At 41.0% G+C, this 22,459-nt stretch overlaps 1 protein-coding gene across 13 annotated transcripts in view; it reads right to left on the reverse strand.

The window, feature by feature from the left end:
• CUX1 (cut like homeobox 1) overlaps positions 1–22,459 on the reverse strand; it is a 278,791-nt gene that overhangs the window by 141,851 nt on the left and 114,481 nt on the right. For all 13 annotated transcript variants that reach the window (XM_075771601.1, XM_075771597.1, XM_075771595.1 and 10 more), the window contains exon 4: positions 11,372–11,450. In XM_075771601.1, the coding sequence (XP_075627716.1) occupies positions 11,372–11,450 (79 nt within the window). The remainder of the gene's footprint in view (positions 1–11,371; positions 11,451–22,459) is intronic.

Here is a 22,459-nt window from a genome sequence, read left to right on the forward strand (position 1 = left end):
TGCAGCCAGAACGACTTTTTTCTTACCTGAGTGGACTTAAAGAGAAATAAAAATACTCTTCTTTTCCCAACATATGCATGCATGAAAAAGCGTACCTTTTTATATTAACCAGGCTTACAAAGTATGTTTCATGTCATTTAACAGGAGGTCACTGAATTTTTAAACAAGCAATGGACCAAAACTTTCGATTCATTACACAAACAACAGGCATACACATTTCAAAAAAATCACGTGGCGCTAGCTTATGGAGAGAGGCAAAGAAGGAAATGCCTTTTCTCTAATCTGTAAAATAGAAAAAAATCATCTTGCTTAACACTTAAATGTGGAAAACTCATCACAAATTATTCTCTTGGTTTGAATCTTCTCTAGCTTGCAAAAGTTCAGAATCCCTGCTAGGCACAAGATAAATAAGAAATAAGGAAATTGGTAAAAGGATTCTGCTCATCCAAAACTTTAAGAAGTGTTTAGCAAGATCATTATTGCCCAAGAGTAAACTGAGATGTCTATTTTTATACTAAATTTAGTAATTTTCTTCTATCGCTTCCTATTCTGTTCTACTTTCCTAATCCACTTGTTGCATACTACACCCACAAAGAAGCCCTTTGCATCACGTGTTTGCGCACAGCCCGGCATGTCTGGATCCAATCCTCAATGCGGCTTCCTCCACGTTACCATACGAGAAATATTAACTGCCGTATTTTAAAACCAGTATCTGCAAAGCCTGTTCCTTCCCAATGAATCACCCTTTTGGTACCGTTTCACAAGCAGCTACGGGAGCACATCCCTGTGCTCACCGCTGTGACACACCACACCAGTTCCCTTGCAGACAAGCTTCTGTCCTCATCGAGGAGGTGGATGGACACGTCTCAGTGAACACAGTCATGAAAACAAATTAACATTACAAATGTAACATTATTTCTATTTTCACATCAAACAAGCTAGCGCAACACAGCCGCAGTAACACCTCTCAGACTATTCTCCCACCATACGCATGCCCTGATGATAAATCTTTTTTGAATAGCAGCGCAAGAGAACCAAATTTTTTTTGCTGCTGTGTACGCGTGTAAACTACGTATTTTATGAACAGTTTTAAAAGGACGGCAAAGACAGATCTGGCCAAAACAGCGCATTACGTGACTAGCTAGAGGCAGCACCTCACCACCTGCAACCCTACGCTGCTCAGACCGAACCCAACCTCAACCCGGGAGATAAAACAGGACTATCGATGACCAGCTGAATTTCCAAAGTGAGTTTCGTTTAAAAAAATACCAAACCCACTCCTCCCTCATTCTGCAAGCTGGAAAAAGACACAGATCTTAATAATTCAATATAAGTGTTTACACAAAGAGCACTGTGGGTACCGTTGCCCTCCCCTGTCATTAGGCAGAAATGAATGCACCCCCTTGTGAGCGCTGCTCGTGCAATGACATCACGCTCCTGCCTGCGTTACTTTTCGCCAGGGCACTCTAGGCTAATGTAATCATACGATTACATAATTAACCCAGCTGTCTCATTAAGAAAATCAACTGGAATTCAGGGCATAATTAGTCATACAGCAATTAGCATGCTGATGAGCAACTGATGAAAAGCTGTCTCGATATAGAGTATGCTGGGACCACCCTCGTTATTTAAGAAGAGGGGGGAAAAAGCCCTCCTCAGCTCCAGGAAAATAAGCTCGTTCTGGAAAGTTAATGTTTAAAAGCCCTTGGCCCTGGCTGGTTTTGTTGTGAGAGGCGAGAAGCCGCCTCCCCCGAAGAGATCTGCTTCCTTCACCTTGCCGATTGAACCTGTTAGCTACCACAGGGAGACTGATGGAGGGATGGGCTGCGGGAGGAAAATTTGCCAAACGAAGTGGAAAAACTATGTCATTGTTTATATGTACAATTCACAGAGCACCGTGGCCCATCACCCCCCCTCGCCATATACATACATACATACATACACATACACACGCGCGTAGGAAGCGGGAAGGGCAAGGCTGCTCAGCGGGCAGTTTCTCCCAGGAGGGCGCTCTGCTCCAGCCCCCACCCGGCAGGGCCCGGGACCAGGCCAGGCCGCGGCCAGACGGGCGCTGCCCGGGTACCGGCGGGGCGCGGGGGCGGCGGCGGGGCTGCCCGGACCCCGCGGCGGCGGGGGGGAAAGAGAGCGGCAATGCGCGGCCTGGATCGCGCGGGGCGGATCGGGAGGCAGCCCCGGACCCGCGGCCGGCAGGATGCCCCGGGAGGATGCTCTCCCGTTTCAAAGCCATCCCGACCGGAGCGGTTCCAGGCACGCTGCGACGCTTGGAAATGTGTGAGGTGCCGCAAAGGGCGACGGGCGGCCGGCTCTTCCTCGCCCGGGGCCAGCGGGGCTCGCTCCTCTGCTTAATTGCAAAATGGTTTTATCTGGTATCTTAAAATGGAGCTCCTGAAGAGACTTTTCCAAAACAAAGGACTTTTCCTAAATTCCCTCCTCCCTCTTCGTTACAGGCCTGTAACACTGGAAACGTTCGGAAAGCAAGTTATGAAACAGTGCCAGAACTACAGGGGCAATTAATATTTTATCACTAGAAATGTGTTTCCTAAGGTTTGAATCTAAAAATAATTCGTCGAAGGCAATGCGTTTCTTTCAACAAGACTGTATTTCTGTTGCCTAAACCACGCTGTAAGCAAAGCTTTCTTAGCGATCGCTCACAAGAAACGCCCACGCAAAATGATAAGGGAGGGTAAAAAAAAAAAAAAATCCTCAACGCAACTTTATTAACATAACTTTTTTAAAAAAAAAACAAAACAAACCAGAAGTTCAGCTCTGCCATGTCACGGGTCTTTTATGGCAAAGTAAAAGAAATGTTTGACTTTCTAAATGCGTTGGTGCTCAGCCCTACCGCTGCTCTTTGCAATGAACGTTTCTCTTGGAGAAGGGGCTCTGGTTTACAGGCAGGAAGAGCAGGAAGAAGCTCTATTAGCTTGTGATGCGGTAAGTGCTTTCTTGGGAGGCTGCGTATCTGAAAATAACCTGAAAATGTGTTTTAGAAAAAATAATAATTACATTGTAGCTTTTGAATATTCAAACACCTCACAGCGTACTTAATTAATTCATTAATTATTCCCCAGAAATTTCAGGGGTAAATTGAAATAGCCTAGAGAGACTGAGACAAAGATTTCATGGAATAAATCATAGCTTTCCTCCTTTTCCCCCATGACTCTGGTAGCCCAGGGACAGAAGAGTTATAGCCGTAATTCCGTTTGAAACAAAGCTCATCATCTCTCCAACTCCTCACTTCATAAAAAACATGAAAAGGTTCTTCCTTCAATCCAGAAATATACATATTTTCTTAATCCCCCATCCCACAGGACTGGGATCTCTCTCTTCCTTTTATTTTTTCCCCCTTTTTACAGTGTTCTCACCCTCCTGCCGTCAGAGCATTTTGTAAGGGCTGTACCAGGGAATTCAAAGTGCCCACAAGAGGGTGAGGGACTCTCATTTTCCTTACCAGCAAAAAAGCAGAATCCCAAATTCTGCTGACCCCTGAAAGCACTAAAGCAGCAAAGCAATCCTGATGCACCCCGTCCATACGGGGCCAGGGGGAAGTCGCAGCAAACCGGCGCCTTTCCTCCCCATTAATCACGACAAAAGTTCTCCGTGGCAGCACTCTCCAATGCTTGCAGGGTTAAGTGAAAGGATGCGAGATGGTGTATGACCAATTTGACCGCAATCATATGGATCCCTTTGCCAGAATGCGGTTCTCAGATCTTGTGGGCTATTATTTAAAAACATCCTTTATTTATCTACCAATTCTAGAATGGCTACTGCTGGAAAGATGCTCTGGCCCTGCCCCAGATGATGAGATGCATCTCTACCTTAGTACCCAAAAACAGTCAGAGAAGGCAGAGTAAATGATTGACTCCTGAATGAATTGCATTGCAGTTCCCTGTATTTTCAAAGGAGTTACCAAAATAAATCTTCAGAAAAGCTTTTAATATTAAAACTGGGGTATGCATAATAGGTGATACAATATTTTATAGCACTATAATATGCCGGCTGAGAAAGGACCTAATGAGTTACCAGAAAAGCCACTATAAGTGAAAATGTTCCAGTTTGGTCGTTAATATTCTGGTAATGGCTGAAGACATTGGAATTTACTGCTTGTACACTGAGCTCAGTGCGAAGCAAAGGACAGTTACAGAAAATCACTCGTACTCTAAGTTTCATTTCTCCTACTTTGAGATTATAAAAAGAAAAAAACCCCTTCCACTACGTTTGAAAGCATTTCTACCACAATCATTCCTTCTTTCTCCTAAAAGCTTCTGCACAGACTTAGCACTAAACCCTCCGAAAGCTGGGGTTTATTCTAATTCCAGTTCACATTCCTGCAACCCAGAAAGTCCAATATTCCCCATCACAGCCACAGTCTCCCTCTTTTGCTCCGAAAATGCAGCGCTGCTCCAGTCACCGGGGTTAGGGCTGCTCTAACTCCACTCCCTGAAGCAACAGCTTTCAAAGGGTGCTGCAGTTATCACCTCCAGGTGAACACAACCAGTGCCCGCAGGGGTGTCTTCTCTCTTATACCGCACATTCTTCCTGCTTCTATTCATTGCATCCTTCCCCTTATCTGCACCTCCCCTCTTCCTTCCGTGCCTCCAGCCTACCAAGTAAAATAGAGCTTGACAACCACACAATAAATTTTTTAAAGTGTATGCTTTAGGGATATTTCTTCCCTCGAATATTTATTCCAGCTTTTACAAAGGAATTTATCCAATTATTAATTCAACGAGAAAAACGAAAGAAAAAAAGTATGTGATCAGACAAGCCCAATTTCAAGCCACATATTCAGGTAACAGCTATTTTTAGTTATTTTGACATCAGTTTCAAAACATAAGGATAAAGTGAATGAATACTAAAGACGAGAATTGGCCAGGACTTTGCGCTTCATCTGAAAATCACTATGTAATGCTAACAGTCTGCCCTACCAGCGTGCATTCATCCAGTACAGATCCAAAACTGTATTTTATGCTGCATCTCTGAATTCAAACCCCAGAGGGAAGGAGGCTGAAGTGATTATGAGCTACTTCTACATTCCTCAGCGCTGGACTACCCGAAGGCAGGAGCAGCATCCCAGGCGATTCAGACCCTTCTGGAAAATACAACAGTAGCAGCTGCTGACCCTACCAAAACGCTGCTCTGAATCTCCCGTCTGCAACCTGGACTTTAAACTGGACCTCTCACCCCACCTCGGGTGTTTCTTTGCACGAAGGTTTGCAGATCAGTTTGGGGAAAATCATTGATGCCTACGGTCCTTCATTTTTTACTGTACAGACTTCTCTTCCCGACCCAGCTTCGAGAACTCAGGCATTTTTCATAAGTTTATGCAATTCCAATTTTTTACCTGGTTTAAACATGCTACTGAAGCATCGAGGATTTTGTCTTCAGATGGGATACAGTCACAAATCACTACCTGCAGCCACAGGGCTTTACAGTTTTTCATTCTTTCAAGTATTAGCTATGCTCAAGTTTCTGCTTAATTTTATCAGATTTTCAAGTGTGTTTAGAAAGATACCCTACTGCTCTCATTGAGGGGGTGTCTGCACTACTTCTGTTGTCTGTGAGCAAGTTCATTTTGCTTCCTTTCCTCCTAAGACTACTCACTGTAATACTCTTTTTTTCCTTCTAAGGTTGAGAAAAGGCACATGCTATGAATATTCATTTCCCTTATCAAGTTAGGGTCAGCAAAAATATAAACCTTTTCATTTTATGCGTCAACCTTCAAAATTTTATTCAAATATATTTTATTTGGAAAGGTGTGACCATTTTGACACATATTTTTAACAAACCAGGAACTGCTTAAAATTTTTCACACTCTCTGTAACGATACCAAATGCTTCTCAAAAACTGTCTGATACACCAAAAACTCAGGGTATACTATAACCCAATCTTACTTTCAGACAGAGTTTTGCCAAACAATTAACGATTAGCCCAATGAAGAGTGCTCTGTTAACTTTTTCAAACTACGGTTTTAGTATTCTGGTTCGGGCTATGCTTAACGCGGTCAGTTGGAGTGAACTTCTTTTCTGTCGCCTCTAAATTTACATTCAACCAGCTCTTCTCTACAGGCACAAAAAGCAGGGTGTGCTTATGTTGCGATTGCATCATGGAACTTCTGGGTCATCTGGGTATGTAATAGTCTATACAGACTTTTCTGCTATCGGGGCTGGCATTAACCTTTATGCCTTCTGCTTAACATTATGCTTTACAAAAAAATCCAAACACGTCACATAACCTATATAAATACAACAACTCCATACACATTTATCACCTCCAACATAAGCAGCAGATAATTTTTCTGGAGGAAAAAAAAAAATAATCAAATCTGGTTTTCTCTCGTATCACCTTTCACCTCAGAACATTGATCAAATACACTTTAAATGGAAGTCTTCTCTTAGCTGAAACAGCAATACGAGTCTGCAGAGTCTTGCTAAACTGTAAATAATCACAAGCAAATGGAGCAATAGCAGCAAGCACTTCATCTGACACTGCTGTTAGCATGGGCTCCGTGGTGAAACAACGAAGCTCTCTTCATGCGTGAGAAACAAATTTTCATTTCTGCCTTTAGAAGTAATTCCCTAACACTTAAGTTTGTGTTTTACTGATTACTTATTTTAAAAGAAGTTTGTGTTTCCTCAGCGAAATCATCCCTTGGAAAAAGAAGCCCTGTGCAGGGCAGTTTGAATTTGCAAAGCTGAACTGTGATTATACGTAAACAGAAATACTACATGTATTGACGGGTGTGTGGAAAACTCCCTTGGAACCAGCCTGCTCCTTTAAAGCCCTTAGTAAGATACAGCCCCCCATGGCACGACGTGCAATTTATGATCGTAAGGAGTCAGGGAAATACAAAATTTCCACTTCAACCATCTTTCATTGTTACTGCTTTTAATTGTTTTGACAAGGCACATTCAAGAAAAAAATTCTTGTTTTTACCGTCTCTGTTATTTTATACTTTCCTTAGATAGTGGGTCCTCTGAGTTAAAAACCACATCATACACATTATATAGCACCAAACTTACGGCAAATCTGATCACAATAGAAGAGTATCCAATAAAAACACACACACGTCCCTTTTTACACTGTAGGAGTCATTTAGTTTCTTGGTGAGAAAACTCCCATTAAGCAGAAACGAATACCATTTATGGCACAACCCTAGAAGGCTGCAGAGTCCCCACCAAACTGCGAGCTAATATTTCGCATTAACCCACCCCGATTCTCAACCGTGGCTATCCTGAAAAAGCGCACCACTTTTTCCTATTACATTTGTACAGGTTCTCACTGAGATGCAATACCGTGCCTCGAGCGAAAGGCAGCACGGCGGAGCGAGAGGGTCAGGACTACGTTTGAGCGAAGCGGAGTGCGGGAGGGGAGGCAGCGGTGCCTGCGGAGGAGCAGCGGCGAGCGCGGGATGCCCGAGCGCGGGATGCCTGAGCGTGGCCGGGGCTGGCACTGCTGCACGCACAGCCCGGGCACCCAAATTTTCCCCTGGAGTAAAGGGAGAAGTGGGAAGGAGACAAACTTTCAGGTACTGCGCTTTGGTGGTAAACTCTTAGCAGTACTGCAAAAGATATACAATCAGCTTCTGTAGGAAAACAGCCACTCGGTTTAATTGTTGCCACATCAAGATAGCAGATTTTCTCTTTAAAGGCAGAATTATTTCTTCTTTGACTACGCAGGAGCTGTGCTTAACAGCAGCAATGCTGACAACTGAGCAAATCCAACTGTGGCATTGTGCAGTAATTTCACAGTAATAAAGACACAGCATAAAGTGAAACTCTATTTAGCCAGTTTATCCAGATACTGTCATCTGGCATTCACTCTAGGTCTCCACATTTTAACTTTTACTTGAAAATTACAGTGAAGTTTTGTTTAAAAGAAAATTATGTCGTGAACGCTGTTCCTTTTTAAAAGAAAAATATTTAATTTTTATGATTTTTAATGCTTAATATTTTTTCTTTTAAAGGTTTAGAAAAACAGTATTATGAATATACTGTTTCTGCAAGGCAACCCCGCTCCTCCAAACACTTGAACAACAGGGCTCCAATTTCACTTGAAGTGTTCGCAAGATTAAGACCCTAAAAGCCAAGGGTGCTAACATAATACACTTATTTTATAAAACTGGAGAGAAAGAAATCTTGTACAGATGGAAGAAAGCTTCCTCAAAATACAGACCCAACCTGCCTTTACTTCAAAATAAATATATTCACATTATTTTTAAAGGTAAGTTGTGACAACCTTGTTGATTAGTGCAATTCATGTGGCAGCGTTCACTTTTCTCTAGCTCTCTACTGCATACTGAAAATAAGGCAATTAAAGGAGAAAATTAATTCCATTAATTAAAAATGTTCAGTCTCAAGCAAGACAGAATGATCTGAGTCAGAATTATAGCTGTATAAATGTACATAAACCAAAATGTTTTCCTTGACATGTACTTTCCTTTAGAAAGGATAAATTTTGCAGCACAAACCAATGATAATGCCATTTTAACAGTGTCATAAAGCTGGAGAGAGATATGAAAAGGTCTGCTTTATCTTTTAAAGAGAAAACCCCTGATGTATATAGGAAAATTTACAAGTAAAATACCACCCTTCCCACAAATTCCTTACTGGTGAGCCTGAGTGAAAACTCTGGTCAAGTCAGGAAAGAAAATCGTTAAACTTTGCTGAATCCATAAAGCACCGTAGCTGGAGTTTCAATACAGATCATTTTATAGTAAAATTAAAATAGAAGCCCTTTTTAATTATATAAAGTGTGCACATTATTACTGAGGAGAGGAATACATGCGTTCCTCAAGAACCATAAAATTGGCTGCTGGGAATTAGACCTCAGCTGCAATTATTATATGGTCCTATAAAGGATATTGAAAGTCTGATAAAATTGCACCCTTGTCATGTAACAGTGATGCTTAATGCTAAATAACCACTCTGCAGCATTCCAGCCATAGCTTTCTCAAAACATCATAGCTCCCTTCTCACACCGAAAAGAAAACATAGCAGGATTTTGAAGCTAAAAGTATACCTAAATATTTGAAATACCAAGTGGACAGGTCGAAAGATATGTAAAGCCACATAGAGGCAAAACAACACGTGATAAATGAATACTGATGGTCTTTCATAAAAGAAAGCCCTCTATGGATACATACCCAACGTAAAAGATTACATACGATGAGAAGTAAATAAAAACCCCCAATACAATGAAGCAAGCCCCTAACTGCACATGCCTAACTCACCCCTACCACATCCTGACAGATACCAGTGCCATACATTCCTAATGGCTGTTTTCCTTCTCTTTGCAGTATTTGTTATGCCTGCATACAGCTATGGGAGACTCGCCGGACTTCTTTAGAACCTGGAATTTGCTTTTAGCAATGTCAGTGTGCCTCTCAGGCCTGCAGATAGAGTATGGGACTAAAACCGTTAGATAGTTCTAATCCTACAGGCTCTACTGCACTCACAACATAGCCAGGATGAAATTTTCACGTGTAGTAGGAATATCAAAGAAATATTTCTTTGACACATAACATAAGGCATGCACCAGGGAAGGGTGGACGAGAGAGACTGTGGAGTGTGGAAGAAGAGGTGTAATTTTTTCTCTTGCAAATGAAGGTAAGGAGAAAATTCTTTCTCCTACAAAGTCTCTCACCACTTACATCCTACAGCACGCATGAGGTGTATGTCCTACCTTCTCCATAAGGCTTCGGTCTGACTCTGCTGTTCCAATCCCAGCATCTGTGATGATGCCAGGCTTCAAAAAAAAAAAAAAAAAAAAAAGCCTCTGCACGAGACCATGAAAAAGATCCCACACAGCTCTTGTTTGACACAACTACTCAGTCATGAAAAAACCCAGACCATTAGAAATCAAACCTACTTGCCTCCCAAATAATGGCAGGAAACAAGTACCCTGGGCTGTGTTAGTATGGAGATGGAGGGGTTGCAGCTTCTCTCCTGAGCACCGAGCGGGGGCCTTGCAGGCTGCAGGTATGCTGGGTACATTTTCATGGAGGATTTTCCTTTGCAAACCAGAGCTGTGAGAGCCTGTCCCATGCCCGTACTGCTCCTGCCCGTGCAAACTGCCCGTGCCCTGTAAGCAATGGTCCAGAGCCTCTCCCGAGTTATCCACCTCCTCCCACGGCAGAGGCAGACACGCAAAGGAAGCTGTTCACCTGTGGAAGGTTACTATGAGCAGGAAACTAGTCAATGAAAACTCATAGACCATAGCTGATTATCCTAAACCCCAACATTGCTGAGGCAACTGTGCTCTAGGATGAGCATGGTGAGAACCTGCGTCTCTCTACACTTAACACAGCAGGAACTGGCCGCTGGGCCCTACTCAACTAGAAATGTGAAAGCATTTAAAAAAAAAATATATATATATATATCTGTGTTAGCTCAGAGTGAGCATCTGAAAAAGACTGACCTTTTAACCAGTTAAACTGTAAACAAAACATTAAAAAATTAATTTTTATTTGAAGGATGCATGAAATGTGCTCCTTAAAAGGTAAAGCAAGTAAAGACTAGGGTGCACTTTGCAACAAAGCCTTAAAAGCCCTTAGAAGTATTAATTATACCTAAAAAGCTTTCTTGAGGTAAGTATCTTGAATATAATATATACAGACAGATAGATATATAATGTCAACATTTTATAAAAGTATAAAATCATACACACACAGAGTCATATGCCAACAGCTCAGGCCAAGATTTGGAAGTCCAGACTGGCACTCCTAACTCCTCATCATCTTTGGGTACAGTTGCAAAAAAGAAACATCTGTTCAGACAATATTTATCTAACATTGGGGAAAACAAAAAAAATCAACTCCCAAAATGTAAAAAGAAATGAACCGGAAACTTGTGATGCCAAACATAAAGGAAAGTAGAAAACACATACATTAAAGGCCTTTGAATAAAATTTATGACCAAACTTACACTGAACAGAATTGAAATTTGGTAGTGATTTACTTTTCAGTAAGGCTTTTTTTATTTGGAAGGTAAGAATTTCCTCTGTCCTTCAAAAGTGCAAATATTGCTGCTTCCTGATGAAGCTTCAAGATGTATCTTTTTTTTAAAAAAATGTCTGAACCCTCTAATAAATTACTGAGAATCACACAATATTATAATAATATAAAATGATTCATACAAACATTAAAATATAAATGCAATGAACAGTTTAGGAGAAGTCATGAAATGTGTCTTAGTTATACCTTGTTCCATTAGAAACAATATTGGAGCATATCAGTTTCAGAATCAAACCATCGCTCATATTTAGCTTATCAAAGGTAGAAAAAATGCCCGGTAGCACTCACACTAACATAAACCATCAGTTATTCAGAATAAGGAAATAATTTGCTTACCTGGAACATCAATTAATCTCTTATAAACATTCAAGAAGGCTGCCTCTGCTTCTTTGCTTCTTTTACCCAATGCATCAATCTAAAAGAGGTGATGAGAAAAGGCAGCTTTTAGACTTTTTCCAATACAACTCTTACACTCAGAGCTGTAACAATAAATGAATATATTTCATATAAAACTCGTTAATACATAAAAAAGGGAACTCGAGTCTCCTGAGTACAGCCGTGTAAGAATTTTTCTGGTACGTTCATATTGAATATAATTTAAAATCCTGTTTCAGCACAATAGCAAGCATCAATATTTTTATGAACGCTACTGTCTATTGTGATTCTTTACTTTAAATCTTTATAAAAAGCAAGGTATTTGCCAGACAGGTTCTCTCCTCAACAACTGTTTTCTTTTACCACTTACTAAGATCTAACACAACAAACGGGAACCGCGTGCACTTCTGATGTCATGCTCTGCCTTTATTGTGGCAAATATATTTTTCTATTATTTTCGCTAAGCCTATAAGAGGATGAAAAGATGTACTTGTCAGGTACCCTGTGATACTTAACACTAAACTGGGAATCTTCTACATGCAAGTAAGTTTTCTAATAAAGCTGAGCCTAGACTGTCTTACACTCATGAGCTCAAGCCAGGCTCCTCCAACTAGCTTCTCTTCGTATTTTGTAATACACACAGTACTAATCTAAGAAGCTGTCTGCCCAGGAGAGGGAAAATACTACCTCACACAACCTCTTATTTTCCTCTAAATCTGTATTTTCATCTAAATCTTCATTTTACAAGGAAAGGCAGCTCTGAGAATAAAATACTTACTCCACAGCAACCTTTTCTGGTAAACATGTTTTTTCCTAATGTACTAGAAAACAGAGGATTTGCAATTACTAAATATTAACGAAACCCAACCAAACCGACCCAAGACCAGGTCCACTGAATTAATACTCCAAAGCAGAAAGAGCCAGAAAGGGAAACAGGAAAGCCTGACATAGTTCTGCAGCAGCTTACCCAAATCAGGAAACTAAAAGTATGGAGATTATCGTTCCCATATTTTAATAAAAAGCAAGGAAGGATCTGAAGAACTACAGATACAAAGGCCTGATATAAATTCTTCTGTGTATTTGAAAAGCAGTTAATATTATGAAACCATTTAAAGGTGTGTACGTCAACATGTACTAAAAAAGGAAGGTCCTGTCTGAAAAACGTCCTTGAATTCTTTCACTACATTATTGATTTGGTAGATAAGGCAGAAACAATAGACAGAGTTTACTGTATCTGTATTTCAGGAAAGTATCTGATATTTTATTAGACGGGAGGGAGATTTGCAGAATTAGAAAGCGTGCTACAAACCGGCCGGGCTGCGGTGGTTTGCAGAGAGCTCTGGCGCAGGAAGCGGAGGGTGCCAGGGAAAGGAAGCGGCGCAGGGAGGAGGAGAGATAAGCAGGAGGGTGCTGCGGGGTCAGATTTGGTGCCACTTCTGTTTACTTTGTACGAAAAGGACTTTAGGAAGGGAAGGATTTTTTTTTTGGGGGGGGGGGGGGAAGCCTATAATGTAGGTGATTAAAATAATGGAGGGAGTCAGACGCAAAGTGCAGAGGAGCAGAGCGCAGAACGCCACGTGACGGGTATAGATTAGTCTTATGGCTGATAAGTGACTTGTAGAGATCATTACGGAGAGGATTAAGGCCAGAAAACCAAAGGACAAGGACAATCGTAGAAATTACACAGAAGCACAACGCACAACGTATAATGCAAGAAAGACTCGAGGGGAAGGGTCAAGGAGGAAAATAAGGACACTGAAAGCATCTGCACAGCGTTTGGCAGCAGCAATGAAATCTTGAGAGATATGGCGAGAGGTTGTCAAGAGACAAGTTACTGTAACACAAAGCTATATTTAGAGAAACAAACCAAATTCATATTTTGCTTACATCCCCCTAAAATCTGGATTAATTTATGTACTTTGGTGGAGGTGTAGCATAACAGAAACCTGACCTATTTGCAACTTATTCTTATAAATTTCAAAAAAAAAAAAAAAAGGTATTGGAAAAATGATAAACAAGCAGCAGAAGCCAAAATGATGGAGGATATGGAGAGCAGATATAAATTCTCAAGAAATGCTGTCCATACTTGTCTTTGAGAGTTTACTAAGAAAGGCTACGGGAAGGCACTGGAATCTCACAGGGCATGTGATGTGCGGGAGAGTGAGGGATTGATGGTTGTGAATAACCCATTTATTAATTTGAATTCAAGCAATCACAGATGGACCGATGCTCATTAGGGAATGAGAACATAAGTAATTTGGTTAGAACATTTTCACACAAAGAGTATTTGAAATTAGAATATGGAACAAACTGCCAAAGGCAGAGAGGCACCGGGTAGTGTAAATCAACGCTTGGGAGTATCAGACACTCTTTGTGAACGGGCGAGAAAGGAGGGGGCAGCCATCAGAAAGACTTTTGCAGTTGAGATATTTCATGGGTACATAAAGACAGACTTTGAAGGCCAAAGCACACCATATGTTAGACTTCTGGACTTTAACGTTCCCACAGACAATTTTCTCTCGCTACTGCTCAGCACAGTACAGCCAAATTTAAATTACTATTATTAAATACAATTAGCATTACAGAAATGTTTCTGTACTGTATTTTGAAAAATTCATTTGCCCCTTTTACAAAAACCAAAGCATTTTAAATGCTTCCATTTCTGTGAAATAACAGGATAGATTTGTTTTCCTATTACAGTTTTTTCACATTTTAATAAAGGACATTTGTACTTATATTCTCCCTAAGTAGTACAAAAAGTATGGTTTATTCACTCCTCACCAGTCATGTAGTGATCGAAACATAAAACATAATTGAAACAACATCTTCCAAGGGGATCAGAGAGTTTCTGATGGAAGCAGTTTGTAAATCACAGAAAGTTTCACACCTTCCCTGCTCCCCAAATTCAGAACCAGAATTCCAAACAATCGCACCAGGCAGAAAGATTTTTTTTAAGTTTTAGTTGTTAAAAAATCAATCAATCTCTCCAGTTTAAAGTTCTACTAAAAATGAGCACCACAACTACTTTATATCTTAAAATAAAATATAGAAAGAGCACCATGACAACTTTAACTGGAATGAAAAAAATAATTAAGTATGCCAGCTTCCAGCTGAATAAGGAAACATGGGATGAAAAAGACATCAAAAATAGCAAAATATAAATGAAGTCCAGAAACAGAGGAAACAGAGCACTGAAATGACATGGAAGTAAGTATTTGGAAGTTCACTGAAAATTTTTCAAATCAAAGTAAAATTGGTTTGGGAGCCAACAAGGATGAGCTGCAATCAGCTCACATTAAACCAGTTGAACTACATTATAAAACTCTTGCTGAACATTTTTATTTGACTCTTAAAACTTCAGAGACCCTGAAAGTAGTCAACTTATAATTACACTAGCATAGTCTTGACATGAGTTTAGCTCCAAATCTTAATTTATCTAAAGCAGGCCCCATTATGTCTTCTCTGACTAGAAAGAAACAACAGTGACCTCTGTATTCCCCACCACCCCCATAAACATATGTTCACTTTTAAGTTTTGGCATACTATTTGTCTTGATAATACCACTGGCGCTATACTGAGATAACAGAAATGAGACACTAGGAATCCTCCCTCAGCACACTTTCATCTTTAAAATATCATATGGATATGCTATTGGAGCTATATGGAGGGAGATGCAGCAAGACACCGGTGTGAGAGCAATCCTTCCTTTATCCACCTTATTTTTCCAGGTCAAGCGCTCTCATGAGTTGTTGCTCAAGGTACCAAGTCCATCCCTTCCGTTCCATAATAATCTCTCTCCAACTTGCCCGTGAAGACCTCTGTGGTCCACTCCCATTCTCCACTGCCAGACTGCCAGCTGGCTGCCCGATACTGCTGCCATGCTGCTCCAGTAGCGTGGACAGCCTGTTTTAGGAATGCTTTGGTCACCATCTAATAGCTACTACATACCTGGCTAAAATCAAAACATCGTCAATGAAATCAGTGGTTTTATCTCCACATTTAGGTAAGCACCATAAATCTGCCCATCTATGTCAGGGAAGATGCTGAATGTAGTTTTATCTGAACATTGACTCTTTCCTTTTCAGCATGTCCAGTCAAGTTCAAAAACATAAAATTCAAGTCTGTGGCTTTATTTTGGAATCTGTGACTCTTTATGCACTAAGACATTTCAACATTAATTAAAGTCTGATGTCTAACTGCCCCACAAATCACCTGGATTCTGTCTTCAGGTTTGCAGAAGTGGGATGCTCCTCTGTGCTGTACTGTGTGCGGTATGGTCTCATCTGCTGCAGTCAGACACAAGACTGCACAATTGTATTTCTGAATTTAAAGATGAAACAGGAAGATAAAGCTCTTTGCAAGGAAGCTGGGATTGCTAGATGCTACCGCATTCTGCATCAACACTTAAATTCTCTGAACTTACAGAGAGCAGCACATTACCACATTTGCAGACCATGAGACCGACACGCGGCCACGATGTGTTGCTCCTGACAGGTCGACTCGGATCTTTCAACACTGCTGGGTTTTTCTTTTGGTTTTAGACCACTCAGCATCCCAAAGACAACTCCTTAGTGAAGGGATCATGTTACTTTTTGTGTCTGTATGGCATTACCAAAGTATTGGTGATTTACTTGCAGTACAATTAACTGCATATCGAGTGTCTCAAACACAACTATTCTAAGTATGAATTTTGTAGTCCAGACTCTTCTACTTGTTCTCATTGTTCTTCAGTCGCAATTCTCACTCTTGTTAGCCACCTTAACATGAAAGGTATGTCTTTTACTGTCCTGCACCCAAATCTGGAACTAACTTAGCAAGTAAAAATAAATGACTTAAACCAGAAGTTATTTTTCTGTTCTGATTTTTAATAAATAGATGCCTTAAGGAGACACCCCACCCCCCTTCATTCGCACCGCTCCCTTACGTGTCTTTTGTCGTACTGGTTTGCATCACAAAGTTTTTCCATTTGTCTTCAATTACTTCCAGCTACCGAAATGCCATTAAGAATTGTAAGAAACATATTAAACAAAGGGAAAAGCACGATAACAACTCATTAAGGCACCATTATTTTAAGCCGTGCTATATTCTTGAATAGCTGCCCTGGAATCAAACGGCGGTTATAGCAAGCATTATGAACGCTATGTAATGGCATCGGTCTTTCTTTGAAGCCATTACAACAGAGCTTAGCTGCTCTTTCATATAAAAGAGTTGCCAAGGTGGTGCACTGCAACAGCTTTACAACACACTCTGTGCATGTGCATTACGAAGCACGCAAGGTATGTGCACACTTGGCTTGATTTCCCTTTCTTTATACCAACAGGTATCTATATTAATAAATTAATTAATAAAATTTACCAGTACAATTTTACAAATTAACAAAAATATATAGTTCATTGGCCCAGTTAATTTTTTTTGCAGCTGACACAAGAAAAAGTAAAAATACTATTTTTTCTGTTTCCTGCAATTAAAATATTTTTGAAGCAAAATTAAAAAGAAATGATTCCTGTGCAGCTGCTTAAAGCATATGGTGTATATTTTAGCTGTGCTATAAATTCTTTAACAAAAATAAGGACTTCACAGAGTGGATACAATAGCAATCTGTTTAACAAAGCTGCCTGGGTGCAGCGCATAGGTTTGCTACCAGGAGAGAGCTCAGGAGGAGCCTGCCTGCCTCACCCACTTGTTGGTTTAACCTCAAGTTAGGAAGAAAGCTTTAAGAAGGACTCTCATCCTTCAACTTCCCAATTCTGCTTCCCTCCACTGCGAAACAGCTGCAACCTTGAACCCTTGAAACCTTCTCTTCCTTTCATGCCCAGATAAATCCTGATTTTCCCAGAGACACAACGCTGCCATCCCCTGAGGAAAGCTCAGCTCCCTCGTTCTCACAGGACAGCTTCTTGTTGCTTTTCCAATCTTTGATCTTCCTTCCCAGTAAAACAGCCCAGCCCAACATGTGCCTCAAGATATTGACAGCAGAACCACAGCTTTGTTTAAGTAGCTTTTACTACTTGCCACCCTGCCTTCAGATCATTGCGACAGTGGGTCTGCTATCATTGCTGTGAACCTCTCCTGGATCCTTTGATAACCCGTGTGTCTCCCTCCTCACACCTCTGCGTTTCTGAGCAGCGTTTCTCAGTCCGTGCTCTCACTCTACTCCTAATCCGGTCGGGCAGGCACCAAACGGAGCAGCCCTGCTCCCTCCTCCTGCCTCAGGCCACGGGCTCCCCCCTCTCTTGCATCAGACCTAGCGATCGCACTGTTGCAGCATGATTCAGCTCACTGACTCGATGAAAAACTAAGCATCGAAGGAGACAAAGAATTTATTTTCCATCGTGCCGGCAAACTGAAGTGACTCATCTTCTGCATTTGCTAGCCTCAGCAGGAGGGAGAAGGTGGGCACCCAGGGCTGGGGCAAGGACACTTGCCAGCATCAGTCCTGCACTGGCATGGCTTGGGTATGGCATGAAACCAGAGCGACAAAATATGGATGGCAGAAGAGGGTCAAAGTGCCAAATGTCATGAAAATTCCCTTCTGTAACTGTTCTATCAATCAGTCTTTATAGTATGAAAGTGTGTTAATTTTGGTTTTATATATATATATATTAGTTCACATTATACACTGTAATGTAATGAGGTAGTAGAATTTTACTGGAGACTTTGGTATTGTTCACGCTTAAGTAAAACAAACTAAAAGAACGGCCTGGCCCTGGAAATAAGGACTTTGCTTCTTGGAAGCTTAGAGCTGTCCCTGGACAACCAAGATAATGCCAGCATCCCAGCCCCTCTAACACATTACTTAAGCCCTCCCAGTGTTTCCTGGTGTCATAGATAAGTAACTAGCAAGACTGACTCCAGGGACATCTGGATCAATTGACAAGCAGCAAGAATGCTGCAGAAATATAGTTGATTTGTGAAGTTTTACTTTGATTAGTAATCAGTAATGTGGGTGCTAGTGATTAGTCAAATCGTGTTGTACCTGAACGATTGAAGGGTCTAAGAACCCTGTGTGAAACCGTATTTGGGGTGCCTCAGTTTGGCTGGGGCACCTCATGTGCATGAATAATTACATTTGTAATTCTATACTTTGCATCCTAGCCTCTCTCCTCAGTCGGCATGGGCCAGTCACGAATTTTTATAACACAAGAAAGGTAAAACACATGGCAGGAAGTAAGAGAAAGACGAGCTCCAAACAGGGGATGTGTACTTCCCCAAAAATTGAAAGAACATCTGTCTAGGGAATAGATCAGCAAATTATTTGCTATGCCACTAACCAGGGAGATGTTGGAACCTGCCACTTTTGATCGTTGGGGTTCTGCAAGAGCACAGGGCAGGATGGAGAACATCTCCTGCCATGGCCAGCCCAGCCACACTGGTGTGGCAAAGTGGGGCAGGGGAGGAAGGAGAGAAAGTGGTGCTGCTGCCCGGGCAGAGCTGCCTCTGCTATTCGACATCACCTCCAGCTTCCCAGCAGGAGAAGGAACGACACGGTGATGTGAGTGGGTGCTGTCACCTGCCTGTCAGCCTCTCCTCCCGCCTCTGTGAACAGCGACCTAGAACCCGCAATTGCTTTTCTCCCTTATGGATGATCCAAACTTTTGCTTATGTATTTTAAAAAATTAGGGCAGAAGAATCCTTGCAAGAAGGAGCTCATTAACTGCCTTTGTGCAAAATCCACCTGCACATAAATACCAAAATGTAACCTTTTGCTAATACTTTTTACTGAGCTTACCCTCTTGCTTCTCTATTAACAACAAAGCAAGACCAGACACTGGCTTGTACAGAGCCTCATAGTAATTTTGTAATAAATACAGAAAGAATTCTGTATTTGGAGATACAGGGACTGGATTATAATGACACTCGGCAGAATACCGCGCCCTGCACAGCCCTCCCATCCCCATTCCTTCCAGCACACTTCAAGCTCTTTTTTTAAAAGGATGAGAAGCTACTCCTGACACTGCGAACTGAAACAGTGCTGCCTGTCTGAATTTTGCATAAATAGTTTCCCACCACTGTTAGCATTTCACCCAAACGCGTGGCAGCGGCATAGCGAGCCTTAATATAGACAGCCCACCAGCTGCCAACAGAAATTTCAGCACTTTGTCAATTATATAAAAATAAGAGGATTTGGGCTGATCCTCCCCAAAGTTACCCCAGCAGTAACTGCTGTCTCAGTACAGCTTGCCTGCACACTGCACGGGATGGAGATGAACCTGCAAGAGCTTCGGAAAGGTGCTCGGTGCCTACCGCTTCCTTCTGGCGGTATATGTTAGGTTTGGGACCTTGCCTGTTATCTCAATAGCTGAGGTTTGTCCCAGGAAGGGATCAATACGGGAAGGAGAAAGAGGTACATATAGGAGAGGCTCTGACTGTATTTGAGAGTTTCTATAGTTCTGACCATCAGTTTGGAGTTAAGCGTCTCTTCTCCCGCGGATGTTTTCGACCCAGCACCCCAGAGCCGGCAGCAGACATCCTACACACTCATCAGGGAGAGCGCATCTGCCTTTGAGATGCTGAAGTATATTTAAATCACCTTCCTCAGGAAAGATGTTGTTTAAACTGCAATCAAGCCAGCCAAAAATAAATAAATAATCATTTACACACTTGTGTAAACAAAGAAATGAAAGGCTGCTGCGCTGCTGTTACCCCAAAAGCATACTGTGCGCCTCTCTCACGTCCCCGCTAGCATTGGGAAACAGAATCGAGACAAAGTGCAAAACTGTCCCCGTGCTCCTGTTATACAAAGGAAATTACCCACCACCCACGCCCCGTGGAGTGGACGTTAAAAGAAAACAATTATCCGCCAAAAATACTAGATTTACTCCATTTTGTTACGCGGAGTGGTTTAACGGGACTTCCATTGAAAAGCAGGAAAGCTCTGGGCCTAAATCAGCACAACGCAAGCTCTGAATTTTGATGTATGCTGTTGACTTCCCCAACACAGAGCAATTTGTAATAGCTTTGCCACGCTGTTGTTTTCAAAGCTCCTGCTACATCACAAGCATTTATTTCTGACCACAAAATTACATTTATTCAACAGAAAGCAGCTCAGGGTCTTTAAGAGGTTAACTTCTGGAGTGCTTGGCTGCTCTCCAGCCTCTGTACTAGAATCAGTGCTAACGCAACAGCACACAACAGCACCCAGGCTAGCCGTGATTAATAGAGTGCTGAATACGCTGCTTTCCACATACACACACTTTTCATTCCCTTGCTTCCATAGATCATGGACTTATCCTCAAAATATCTGACTGAAATTGAATTTGGCTTCTCTCTCAACCGTTCATTTCCTATGTTATGCAAGGTTATATCCTTTTCTGCATGAGCAGAACCAAACCAGCTGCAGCTTTTGAGAAGAAAATGTGTTTTCAATTATGAAGCTGGCCTGAATATTGAACCACAGTTCTACTGCTACTCTAATTGAGCCATCATGGAGCGAACCTACAGGAAAGAAATTGTATTAATTAGGTTTGTAAATTTAACATAAGGAAATTAGAGGGGTTTTAAAAAAAAAAAAGATGACTATCAGCTCAGAAATACTCCTTCAAAATGCAGACGGACAGTGAGTCTGAAGTTGTTTGGGCACACACGTTATTAGAGTACGCCTTCAAAGGCACGATTAGTAGTTCCAGCACACCAAACTGATTTTCAGCTTCTGTTATCTGCATATGGAAAATTATTAAATTACTCTACTGACCAAATTAATAGTTTAAAGAGCAATTCAGCTAAGTGGGGAGCTAGAGTGGTCTCATCAGAGTGGCAATACCCTTAAAAGTACTGGCTCTGTGAGAAGAATATGAGAAACAGTTTTCACAGAAACAAAGTCCTGTGCGTTGTTTTGGAGTATGTGCCTTAAAGGGTTCTCCAAATGAGGGATTACTGCATTACTGTTGGACAGTACTGTTATGCCACATGAAAAGAATGCTAATGACCTCAGGAAATCCTTTCCCAGCCTTAAAATATCTATTTGATGACTTCACAAATATGGATTCCAACATTAGATTTCCATACCACAACTTTAGCTCTGTAAATTAACATAACCCAAGAACATAACTTTTTTTTTTTTTTTTTTTAAGATTTCATGTACAAATATCCATCCACCAATGTAAACATGATAATGCACAATGACCTATTTGGAACACAGCTTATTTAGATGGTTGCTTGAAGGAGCACCTTACCAACTTGCAAATGTTATATATAATCATTTTATGATTGAATGGTAAAGCTCTTTAGCCTTTTCTGATTCTGTTCTGTATTTAGCCCAGCATAACGTGAGCAAACCATTAATAAGTTGCATCCTCAGGTTAATGGAAACAAACAAACAAAAAAACCCAAAAAAGAAGAGATTTAAGATAGAAATGAGAGGAATTTTAGACCTCTTAAATTAATGACTTCTGTCTTGCTCACAGTAGCCTATTTACACCATCCAGACCTTACATCTTCCAGGAAAGTTAGAAAAGTTACCCACAAAAATCAAAAGAACAATACCATCAGCTTTGAATCAGATACAACATTCTGTTCATTTAAAAAAAAATCCTTCATTCAAATTTCCATCAAAATCCTAAATAAGGAAAAAGCACTATAATAAAATTATACTACAGTGATGAATTAATATAGTCTCATATTGAACTAGGAATGCATTTTAAAATCTGTAGCATGCTAAATTCCATTTCATAATGCTCTTACTTTAACTGTCATCATAAAAAAATCCAGTTACTTAAAGCACCGAGATCTATACAAAAAAGTTATTTCCAACTACTAATGGAAACTGCCTATTTGATAACTGGAACAGTTTTCATCTGACTGAACAAGATAAATATCCACGGAATACAGAATGTTCTGGTTTGGGGGGCATTATTGATAAATTCATGTTATACAAAGGGAAAATACGAGGGGGGGAGTGAAGAGTATCAATATCCATGCTCAAACTGGAAAAGAAAAATGGGCTAAAGTGACTTGTGGATTTATTTAACAAAAAAGTGAACTAGCCACAGGTTTACAAGCAGATGTCCCATAAAGCATGCTTGGGAGGATATTTAAATATGTGAGCTTAAG

This window comes from Balearica regulorum, chromosome 19 (assembly GCF_011004875.1).
Source record: "Balearica regulorum gibbericeps isolate bBalReg1 chromosome 19, bBalReg1.pri, whole genome shotgun sequence".
NCBI classification, from domain to species: Eukaryota; Metazoa; Chordata; class Aves; order Gruiformes; family Gruidae; genus Balearica; species Balearica regulorum.